The sequence below is a fragment of the Etheostoma cragini genome, chromosome 2, assembly GCF_013103735.1.
Source record: "Etheostoma cragini isolate CJK2018 chromosome 2, CSU_Ecrag_1.0, whole genome shotgun sequence".
NCBI classification, from domain to species: domain Eukaryota; kingdom Metazoa; phylum Chordata; class Actinopteri; order Perciformes; family Percidae; genus Etheostoma; species Etheostoma cragini.
In genome coordinates, this window is record NC_048408.1 from 26,037,955 (window position 1) to 26,049,863 (window position 11,909).

General features: G+C 41.8%; 1 protein-coding gene across 4 annotated transcripts in view; it reads right to left on the minus strand.

The window, feature by feature from the left end:
- Positions 1–276: 276 nt before the first annotated feature.
- Positions 277–11,909, minus strand: part of LOC117936579 (calmodulin-regulated spectrin-associated protein 3-like) — a 19,544-nt gene continuing 7,911 nt past the window's right edge. For 3 of the 4 annotated variants that reach the window (XM_034859790.1, XM_034859781.1, XM_034859774.1), the window contains 13 exons: positions 10,177–10,315; positions 9,627–9,766; positions 8,646–8,739; positions 8,503–8,554; positions 8,161–8,222; positions 8,050–8,080; positions 4,836–7,242; positions 4,630–4,751; positions 4,227–4,504; positions 4,041–4,140; positions 3,266–3,378; positions 3,023–3,141; positions 277–1,939 (listed from right to left, as the gene is read on the minus strand). In XM_034859790.1, the coding sequence (XP_034715681.1) occupies positions 1,604–1,939; positions 3,023–3,141; positions 3,266–3,378; positions 4,041–4,140; positions 4,227–4,504; positions 4,630–4,751; positions 4,836–7,242; positions 8,050–8,080; positions 8,161–8,222; positions 8,503–8,554; positions 8,646–8,739; positions 9,627–9,766; positions 10,177–10,315 (3,993 nt within the window). In that variant the 3' untranslated portion in view covers positions 277–1,603. The remainder of the gene's footprint in view (positions 1,940–3,022; positions 3,142–3,265; positions 3,379–4,040; positions 4,141–4,226; positions 4,505–4,629; positions 4,752–4,835; positions 7,243–8,049; positions 8,081–8,160; positions 8,223–8,502; positions 8,555–8,645; positions 8,740–9,626; positions 9,767–10,176; positions 10,316–11,909) is intronic. The other variant, XM_034859800.1, reaches the window with a different exon arrangement.

Consider the following 11,909-nt stretch of genomic DNA (forward strand, 5'->3'; position numbering starts at 1 on the left):
TGTATACTATAGTATTGTAAATTGAACAAAGTAGAAAAAGTCAATACAGTATTTCATAAAAAGCTTTCTAAATAGTTCATAGTATAATAAGTCATAAATAAAATTGTATAGTATGTCATAAAAGTAAAAAAAAAGTCATAAAAAGTAATTGTTAAAAATGTGATAGAAAAATTATGTTAGGCTGACTCTGGCTCTTGGTGTGCAGCCATCTGCCTTGACTGGGTGGGGGAGGGGAGAGAGAGAGAGAGAGAGAGAGAGAAATATTACAGAGAAACAGCTTGTTCAGTGGAGTTTATTCCAGTTTGTTATTTCATACATGAATGCTGGTCTGAGTTACACCAATTTAACCTTTTACTCTACCCAGTGTAGGGATGGGTTTCAATAGCATTTTAGTGAATCTGAATCCAGCCCCGAACACAATTATTGAATCTTGATACATAGTTTGGTTTGGTGGGAAATGATGATGTCTCTTAGTTAAAAAATACATATGTACAGTATCATACCTAAACCACAGAGATTCGCAGATGGCTGTGGTGTCAGAAAGAAGTAAAAAAGGGTGATCTAAGAGAGATTGTGGATGAAAGATTCAACAATAGATTTGTTGGTTGCCAAGATTTGTAAATATAGGTATTTCTCTAACTTGGAACTGGATAAAAAAATAGTACCGGCTATCAGCACCCATCCCTAACCGGTACTTCTAAATGTAAGCTTAGCAGACACATCATCCTCAATATGCTAATGTATTGTTTAATTGGCATCTGACGCCCATACATTTACCCATTATCTACATATTTTCATTTAACCACACATTTTCAATGTGATATTATTTTGAAACAAGTTTATACCCCATACAGAAATGAACCATTTATGCTGTGGTAATCATCTCGGAAAACCACGGTCACATTTACACATCGTTCTGTCAGTTGACTTCTGCTTTATGCATAATACAGTTATGGCTGTCTTTAGTTTTGCAAAACAAATGTGCTTTGAGCCACCTTTTGGCAATTGCTGGACATAAAAGTTGTACACAATAAAAGTCCTGCCAGTCACTCTAACACAAGAAGGCATTTTCTCAGTGGTTTGGCTCAATGTATAAAACTGGTGATCGGCTGGAGGACTTCAATCCAAAGAAACCAGAGAGGGAACAGACAGTTATCGTGTATCTTATTAAGGTCAGTGTTTTTCAATTAAACCACTTCATTATTCTTCCGAAAGAATAAAAAGTAATTTTTTAGTTTATACTTTGAAAGTCTAAGTAATGAGACTTTTTAAAAGTACCTCTTCCTTTGGCAGTTTAACATTTTACAAAACATTCCTCTTTAAACTCTGGAAATGAGTATCTCCATTTAGTGTTTAGGAAAAGAAAATTGTGCTGTTAACATTTTCATGCACATTAGGGGGAGTGCAACTTTTGTTTTTTTCTTTTTTAACTTTTTGTGTTTTTAGTAAATTCAAGGGCAAGAGAGGTAACCTGTATGTATGCACACACATGGACAAAGGCTAATCTGTGTGCAAAAAAATAACAGTTTTTCATATTTGACTACAGTTTTCACAATAATTAGTGTTTTCTTTAATGATCTGTCACCGTGATGTATTATGTTGCTCACTTAGGAAGGGCCGCCTTCTTAGTAACGCTTGCTCTCCTGCTTCCTCCTCCTCCTCCTGCTGCTGCACCTCCTCCGTGCCAGAGATGGCTGGGGATGGTGAAGGCGTCCACAGTCATGCCCATAGTTTTAGAGGGGATGGCATTAAACTGCTTCCTATCTGAACTGTATTTGTAGATGGACTCCACCTGGGTGGAACCAATTGTACGCGGGCCCACACCAGCCAGTCGTACAAGCTCCTGGGAGTCGGTGTTCATGGTGTAAACGCCCCTGAACTGGCAGTTGGAATCGCGGAAGAGGATGAGGAAGTGGTTGGCAGGACTCTTCTCCATCTCCTGAGGTTGGAAGTAAGAGAAAGAAGAGCGCAAAAAGTCATATTGGCTGTGTATTTTTAGTTTTCAGTGGCTTCAATGATCTTCAAACATGACGCATTTCAAAACAGCAGTGTCTATTTGGGGCCCTTAGTCATGTTTCAGTTTCACAAAATAGACTTTTCCTCTCTATATTTATTTATTGTTGTTGAAGCCTAAAGTGGTAAAATATTTCACAAAAAAGCAGTTAGACAAAAGTCCAAAAACCATAAACGAATGTAAGTGTATCAGAACTTTGTTTATCCTTCTTTCCTCTACCATTAAAGCTATAGTGCGTAGTTTCTGTCTCACCCATGATGAATTCTAAGTAATGACAACAACACTGTCAGCAGCATCTTTGCCAGTCAAAAAGATTCAATCTCTAATGCGTATGGACAGACTCCATAGGAAGAAATATCATTCTTGTACAAGGCTCCTTTTTTTAACTACAATCTCCATATTGTTTTTCACTACCGACAAAACAACTAATACTCCGTGCATTTATATGGAACTAAGGTTTAGGAGCTTTCCATCTTCACTCCCCTACCTCAACTATTTTTGACTTGCTAGATGGACGGCGACCGGAAAAAAGACGGCTACACTGAGTTGTTAAAACTTTTCTTTTTGGTAAACTCTGTGTACACAAACAATGTTCTCAATGCTCGGGTTCATGTGTAGAGCCACCGATGATACTTGGAGCAAAGTTTCATGTGGTGTCAAGCCTTCTTTGTGTTTTAAAAAAAGTGATTCCCAATCAAAAGGCCATTTGACTGAAAAATGATAATTCAGTAAATCTTTAAAAGTGGCGCTTCCTTACTACTTATGCTTTTAAACGAAAGTTTTACTCAAGGTTACATTTTGGCGAGAGTTACTCTTTAAGTAGGATTTTACATGCATGACTTGTAATGGAGTATTTTTTCATTGTGTTATTATCTGAGTACTACTTCCAACACTGCATGTAAGTACCCTAGTTTGGTAACAACATAATTCACAGATAGATGATTATTGTCATGTATTTTACTAGAAATAGCAAAGTTGCTCATAGTAAAGTATTTATGATTCATCTACCTCAACTATCTTGCTTTTTTGGCTCTCGTTGACCTTTCCAGCGAGGCAGCAGCGAGAGAGAGCGTTGTGGATGATGAACTTGTTGGACTTGAAGCTTGGTTCTTTGAAGAGCTTTGGACCTGCAAATTCAAACACAGGTAGACTTAGTAGTGCTAACCAGTGTGTACAATTGTTAACATTTTGGATGTGCATGTACAGTAAGTCCTTAAAAATTGAGAGATACTGTATTGTGCAGTACTGTACCTGTGTATTCAGGGGCAGGCGAGGTCCCATTGGAACCAGTCTCCAAGTCTTTCTCTCCGTTCTGATTTGCCAGTTTACTTGGTGTCACACATCCTGAAGGTGAGTCAGGGCGGCTGTTGGAGAAATATCAAACAATGAACCAACAGGCCATGACCTCGCATCTTTATTAAAAATAGCAATATAACTAAGGTTAACTTGTAACATCTAGCATTTTAAAGTACATTCAGCATGTAGCATTGGTCAAATCTATGATAAGCATCATACTAACATGTAGGATGTTATTGTAATTTGATAACATTTAGTATTTTAGCATTAATTTCAGAGTAACTTGGTCATTCATCCATCCATACCCTTCATATCAATATCCAAATCCTGCACTCTGTTCTTGCTTATAGCTTTACCATTTCTTAATGAAAAGTAAGGTTTCACTCCCTCTGGATTGATAAAGGTCCAGAGGAATCGAAACGTCATATTTCTTTAATAAATGGTGATTCTATAAGCCAGAGCAGAGTGCGGGATTTTCCTTTTTTTTTTAAAGTTTGTATATTTTCCAATGCACCTGCACAGAAGAACTGTTTCATGTGCAAATTGTTTCTCTGAAAAGACATTGTGGTTTTACAAACAAAAGTCAAAGTCATTTGGATACATACTTGGAGGTTGGCAAGTCATACTTGGATTGACCAGCACTGCCGTCTCTCAAGCCATGTTACTGTTATGGTTAAAACGGTGTTAATGAGAGTAAAGATGCATACAAATGACCTATGGCGCGGAGTACCTGTGGGGTTTCTTAGTGGGGTTATCACATCTGTTTCCTGGCTCGTCTGTGACTGCCAGGTTGAGGGAGGAGTTAGAGTAGACCTTGGTCAACCTAGAGCCTGGAGAAACATGATCGGTTTAGGCATTGAAATCATCTGCACACAATCTTAATGTGTTGATAACACTTTTCCACTTTTGATCTTACCATTTGTTCCCTTTGCTGGGCTCAGAGACAGCTTTGTTTCCTCCCTGGTCATGCTGCGAGGACGGGAGCGGGTTTTCTTAGCGGAAGATCGCCCTTGATTGGTTGATTTCTGCTGAAGCACTTTGCCCAAGTCCTCCATTATCCTGAGTTGATTCCGCCGTGCGTACTCCTCTTGCGTAAAATTTCCCCGCCTGCCTGGTGTAGCAGGAGGTGTGGGGGAAGGTGAGGTTGTGCCTGCAGGAGGTGTATTGGAGGGAGATGCCACCCTTTTGTCTGGTCTGAAGCCAAGAGGAAATAGGTTACTTTTAAATGGGTGCATCTCAGCTCAGGACTAATTAGTTGACAAACATATAAAGCAATGCAAAGACCTTCGTAAGCATTCATAAATGTGTTTGAGTGTTACCTGTTTTCCCTTTCTTGCACATTCCACTGTTTCCTCTTCTTCAGCTCCTCAGTTCTCTTCTGCTGTTTTTCAAACAGCAAAGCTCGACGCTGGGCCATCTCCTCCTCACTATGTGCGTTCCCCTACAACCACACAAGCACAAAATCATGTTACCCAACTTTCATGACAGAATTAATCCCCATTAAATTGGTTTTGCAAACACTCACCTGAAAGAATAATCCAATTCCTCCTCTTGCCTCGGACTCCTTCTGTTGTCCACTTGGATCCAAAGTTTCAGTCTCTTTTGTCTGTTCTCGTTCAGATTCAGTTTGTTGTTCTGGCAAATTGCTGGCTGCCATGGCCAGACCTAGCTGTTCTATGGGTTCTAGAGTTTGTGCAGCAATAACTCTATCATGTTCCACTGCAGATTCTGCATGGTCGCTCATGGAATCAGAGGAAAAGTCCTGCCCTTCGTCAGATGGTTCATCACTGCCCCCCTCTGGCCCTCCGAGTGATGACAGTGAGACCTCAATCATGCTACAGTGCTTGTCTGCACCTCCATCTCTTCTGCCTTCACCTATTGCACTGAACGCAGCAGAAAGGGACAAAGTCTCGCTCTCAAATGAACACTCTGAAGGAGCGCCAGAGCTGCTTCCACCAGCAGCCCTTGGACGATCGTGTCTGGGCTGCGTTAAGACCGGCAGCCCTCCTACAGCCTCCATGTCCTCCTGCTCCAGCTCCAGGTTGAATTGAGTTGGCGTCTCGCTAGAGGCTGTGTCTGAGGTGTTCTCGTCAGGCTGTGGCTGCTGGGTAGGCTGAAGAGACTGTGGAGGAGTTCGCTGCCCACCAATGCGGAAGGAAGAGGAGGTCTGAACCTGACACTTGCTAGGGGACACACGTCGCAAGTGGGGGAGGGTGTCTACGTTATGGGTTGGTGCCAAGGCACGGTTCAACTGGGGAAACTTGAGTTCGGAAGGCCGTGGGTGAGGCTGATGTTGGGCACGTGGGTGGTGCTTGGGGCTGCGGGGAGTGGAGGAGTGGATCTTAGTGCGAGGAGCTGGGCAGGAGGAGGAGACAATAGTCTTTGGAGAGGTGGAAGAGGAAGGAAGGTGAGAACGCCTTGATGGAGAGGAGGTAGTACTGGGACCTGGAATCACCCAAGCTTTACTGGTACTCCTTGTAGAAGTATTTGTCGGAGTTCTTGGTGGTGTTTTTGTTGGGGTGTGAGGAGGCGTTTTGATGGTACTTCTAGGTGTTGATTTCTTTTGGGGTGTACTTTTAGGTCTTTGGTTGCTCATGAGCTGCTGTTGCTGTTCTGTAAGTTTCTGCATGTCCTTTTGTAATGACTGCAGAGCTTCACTAAGTTTCTTCACCACTTCATTGCACTCCAGTAGGACAGCTTCACCTCCTTTCTCTGCTCCTTTTTTACTTTCAATAGAGAATGTGACCTGCTTCTCTAAACGAGGAGGATTGGAAACAGATGGCTTCTCTTTCTCCTTCGCTCCATCATTTGCTTTCTCTTTCTTTTCCTTCTCTTCCCTCTCCTCCTCCTGTTTTAGTTGCTCCTCCATGCAAGTAAGACGCTCGTCCAGGCTGAGATTATCCTCCTCTGCTCCCTCCCCTCCTCCCTCTCCTTGCTGTCTTTTCAGTTGAAGGAAAGCAGTTTTTCCAAGCCTCTGTCTGTGCCTGGTAAAGATGGCCTCAATGCGTTTCTTTTGGGCTTCAATACTTTTGCGCTTTTCCTCCAGACGAGCCCCCAACTCCCAGGCCTCAGAGCCTGGTTCAGGGCATCTGGGACCTGGGCTTTCCTGGTGGCCCGGTGCCCCTACTGGGGTGGAGGGTGTGTGTGGAGTTCCTGGGGTGGTTGGAGTCGGAGCAGAGGATGACTCCTCCCCGGTAGCAGCGGGATGTCTTCTTCTGCTGTCTCGTCGCTCAGCAAAGCTTGTCATGTGTGGACTGTTTCTGGTGCTATTGTTAGCGGGTCGAATATTACCAGGGGCCTTTCTAGGGGTTTCATCCGATAATTCAGAGGAGTCAACGCTGCCATCTCGTAGAACGGAGTCGTCATCACGTGACATCTTGGAGGTGCGTCCTGTTCCTGGCCTTTCAGTGTCCCCCACTTCTCCACCGACAGGCCGGTGGAGGACCCCAGAGCGACAGGGAGCAGAGCTACTGAGCTGCAAATTATCCTTCTCTGGGGAGTGTAGGAAGAAACCAGCCGGGGCTCCTTCGGGACGTACCCTTGGCTCTGGCCTTCCTCCCAACACTCCTCTTCCACCTTTCTCTGATATCCTTTCCTTCCTCCGATCTTTGCTGCCAGGAGTATGAACCACCTGTAGCGCCTCCTCGATGGTCGGCAGTTCTCCCAGTGGAGTTGTGTGTGCATAAGGGCCCCAGGAAGAGCGCTGCGATGGAACAGAAGCGCTGACCAGATGGCTGAGTCCCTCCGGAGGGCTGTACGGGACACAAGTCATCCCTGCTGATGTCACCGATGAAGTCATTGCGGGGAGGCCGTTGGTGAGGCTGTCAGTGCTGACAGAGCGAAAGACAGAATCTATCGGGTTTCCCATGACAATGTCAACATCACTGTCCAGCCCAAATGGGATGCTGAAAGTCACTGCTGACAGAGGACGACTGCAGAGAGGTGGATGACGATGGAATGATTGACAAATGAACAAATGGATGGGTTGGGCCAACAAAAACGGTAAAGCAGAGACCACAGAAGCCAAAGTAAGAAGATTTTTTTTTAAATTAAGATAAAATGTGAATGCAACACAACATTTACTTGGGCTGGGTATTGCCACTGATTTCCTGGAATCAATTCGATTCCGATTCACAAGGTCCCAATATGATGACATTTCCGATTTGATTACTGATTTTGTGTCAATTTGGGATAGTTTATGTACAAAACCAATTTTGCTTAGATGTGAAAGAGATTCTACAATTCAACAAGGTTTCCTCTAACCTGCTGCTTTATTAAAAGTATTGGTGTTCACATTAAGAACTGATCCCAAAGCACATTACATTAATGTACATTTTATTTAACATGAAAACACTACAGCAGGCAACACAATAAAGTGCAACTCTACAGACTCTACATTCAGTGAGTATGTAGTTAAATTTTCTATTCAGATATCTTGATGTAAGAGATCAAGGGACCCTTTTCAAAATGGCGCGCCAGTTTTTCCCTTGCCAAAATGTGGCTTATCTTTGGAGCATTCTTTAACCCCGTTCTTGACAAGCTAGCATAGCATCCGGAGGTTCGTACCACCGGATTCCTCACATCTTCTAGTTTCATATGCTATAGAGATTGATTCTGGATTTTATAAACCAATATTGGAAAATTCAAATGTATATTGATTTAAATCGGGAAATCAATTTTTTTAAACCCAACCCCAACATTTACTATAGAGATCACATGAAGCTTTGAAGTATGACTACCTGATTTGTTTCTTTGTCCAACTTTTGTTTTCTGCAAAGAGAGAGAAAAAAACTAAAGTCAAAAAGAAATCTTAAATAAAAACATTGTGTGCGTTTCTTTCTATTTTTTACCAGGTGACACTGGGGAGCAGATGGGCACAAAGGGTTGTTTGAAGATGAAGGATGGAGAACCACTGAAACAGAAAAATACAGTAAAATTACATCCATTCAACCCTTCTTTTAAAGCAAATATACTTTGTTTATTTAGTATACTAATTGTTCATAATATGTTACAGCTTTGATTCTATGCCTAGACCAGGTTAGTAAGGGTTTAGTCTAGTGTTGGCTCAGTAAATGCTGTAGTAGTTTAGGTTCAGATTTGTTAAGGACAGATTTATCGGACTATGTACAGCCATGCATGATTTTTCTACCCTGAATATCTTTGTGTGGGTGGTATTAGTAGGATGCTTGTACCTGTTGCTGTTCCCGCTGACAGGACTTGTACAGTCTAGCAACCCTGATACATCTGAAAGGGAGACACATTCGTGTTTCACAGGCCGATCGCCAATGGCCAATGTTAGAGAAATGTTGTCAACAACATACTGGACGTTACAGACCTGAGAGGTCAATGGGTTGTATGGGCTGGACAAAATCAGGCTTCTTAACCTCAAACCACTCCAGCAGCTCAGCTATGAAGCTCATGATGTTCAGCTGAGGAAAAGAGCTTATTAGGTTAACGCGGAGGTAGAGGGCCGGGCAATATATCGATATTATGTTAATAACAATATAGGTCAGATATCTTCTTAAATTTTGGTAATGTAATATGACAGTGACAGTGTCTTATCCTAGTTTACATAGTTCTGATAAGTTATGGAGTGGAAATATTTTTGATCAATATGTTTTGTGTGTTTATTTATTAAAATTTGATGAAAACCCATTCCTATTTATTTTTTATTATTTATGACACAATGTCAATCCATTTAGTTATCATTATAGTTTATTTACTTACATAACAGATTATCCTGGCGGAAAATTTCTATTGCAGAGTTCAAAGGGTTAATGTCAAGTCAGTAGAGATAAAAACATGGCAGGATGACATCATCCTAAAGAGTAACCACACCCAGGCTGAAATCTTGCTTGCACTGCATGATCATTTTTCCCCATAGAGAATTTCTTTCTGTGGAGTTGCCTTTTTTAACACTTACACTACAGGTCAAAAGTTTGGGGTCACTTAGAAATTTCCATTGCACTCCATTGTAAACAGAATACCAGCAGAGCTCAGTTGCATTTTTCTTAAACCAGGGGAGATTAGTAAACAGAATGTGTCTTTGAAACATTGGATGAATGGTTGCTGATAATGTGCAATTTAGATATTGCATTAAAGTTCAGCCACCCACTCAGATCAGCTGGTGTTCTGTCACTAATGGAGTGGTATGGAAATTTGTAAGAGGCCCCCTAACTTTTGACCGGTAGTGTACATGCATGCCTTACTTTTTCAATCCACACTCTCTTGCTTCTTACTTGAACTGCACCGATAAATCTACAGTGTATTCATTAATAGCATAAATGTAAAAGGTAACATATACTGTAATGCCTACATGCAGGACCGGTGGCGCGTAGAGCAGGTCCTCCACAGCGAGGGGACAGCAACTCTGTAAACTGCTTTCACAAAAATCTTTGATCAGCTGCAGGTTGTAGAGACTGTCTGTGACTGACATGGTGTCCTTCAGACACACATCTGGAAGGAGCAGACAATTAATACATAAACATTTAGTATGTACAGTATGAGTCCATCAGAGGTAGCTATCAAATACTTTTCGATTTACTGTATGTAGTTTACAACATGCTATTTCAATGTAAGAATGCTTTGACAAAGTTCACTGAATTGCAGCAAGAACACATAAAAAGGAGACATTAAAGGTGTATTCCTTAATAGCATGTATACTACTAGTAAGAATCAAAGTTGTTGTATAGATGTAGTAATAAGAAATGCTCTCTTATTGAACATAATCACATGCTATGTTAAACAAGGGGTCCATGATTTTAGACGTTTAGTCTCTGGAAGCATACATTAGCTGAAAGTAAATATTTAATCATCCAGTGTGTACTTGTATGCATGTGTGGTTGCATCTGAGTACATGTGTGTACCCTCTAGAGGAAGCAAGTTGGAGCAGTAGTAGTGCAACACAGCAGCTATAGCGCAGCCATTAGACAGATCTTTGACCGCAGAGACCAGAGGGAAAGTAGGAGTCAGCTTGGACTGCACTTTGTCCTTCCTATAGCGAATCTAGGAAAGAAAAGAGAGGGAATAAGGAGGAGAAGGATGAGGAGTGAGAAGAGGGAAAAAAACAGTAGTTGTGTAAAGACAAGCAGGAAACACAAAAGCAAATGGGTAAGTTAAGGGAAGAGAGGAAGGATTGTAAGGCGGATACAGACAAAATTAGAGATTTGAAAATAAAGGTTTACATTATGTTTAAGAGAGTTAGTGTTCAATCAGCCAGGAAATATCATTTTAACACTACAGACAATAAATAAAACTATAAACTTAAACTATAAAGGCAGCCAAACTCCAAAAAATGAAAATTGCAGAGAAGTAAACCCACAGAAACAAAGCGCAAGACAGGTGATGCCTCAATTAAGAAACATTTTCACACAAACACACACACACACCAACTCGAAGGTGCAGTGCAAAGGTTAAAAAAACATTGCAAAAAGAAAATGAAAAAAAATACACAAAATGATAAGAAAACTATGGGTAGAAAAATGTCAGTGATTATAAGTGAGGATGAGGATGTTTGTCCTCCGGTGTCCATGCAGCAGACACAGTCTGACGTCACTGTGAGCCTTGATCATGTAAGAAATACATAATCCGATAAGAAAAAAGGGAATTTTATCAAAATGAAAAACTTGTATACTGTATTATTCTTGTAATAAGAGATAAAATACACCCAAAAGAATCCAACACCAAACAAACGCTGCATGTGCATCAGCTGTAACTTGTGCTGAATGATGTTACAAAGCCTTATTAGAGGAGGGCAAAGGTGAAATGTTTAACGTCAAAGAGTAACATTTTACAGTAATAGGCCCCCTATAACATGGCTCAGTAACACGCACTATAACAAAAAGCAGTAAAACATTAACTGAATAAGGATAAATATTGTTAATAGCTAATGAGTTTTAATTGATCGGTCAGTCAGTCAGTCAGTCAGCCAGTCAGTCAGTCAGCCAACCAGCCAGCAAGTCAGTCAGTCAGCCAGTCATTCAGTCAGTCAGCCAACCAGTCAGCCAGCCAGTCAGTCAGCCAGTCAGTCAGTCAGTCAGCCAGTCAGCCAGTCAGTCAGTCAGTCAGTCAGCCAGTCAGCCAGTCAGCCAGTCAGTCAGCCAGTCAGCCAGTCATTCAGTCAGTCAGCCAACCAGTCAGCCAGTCATTCAGTCAGTCAGCCAACCAGTCAGTCAGTCAGTCAGTCAGCCAGTCAGTCAGTCAGCCAGTCAGTCAGCCAGTCAGCCAGCCAGCTACTCAGTCAGCCAGTCAGTCAGTCAGTCAGCCAGTCAGTCAGTCAGCCACTCAGTCAGTCAGTCAGTCAGCCACTCAGTCAGTCAGTCAGTCAGCCACTCAGTCAGTCAGTCAGCCAGTCAGTCAGTCAGCCACTCAGTCAGTCAGTCAGCCAAGTACAAAAAAGTGCAATACATTTACAATAAATTTGTAACTATCAACAAGTGCTCTACAGTGAGTTCAATAAGTTTATACTTCTAAACGGGCCTTAACATTTTCAACAAAGTACACAGTTGCCATACAATGTGTGTTTAAAGAATATATCCATTAACCAAATGTGAAGGCAGCGATTGGCAGGACAGGCAGAAAAGTGACAGTACTCTGCCAC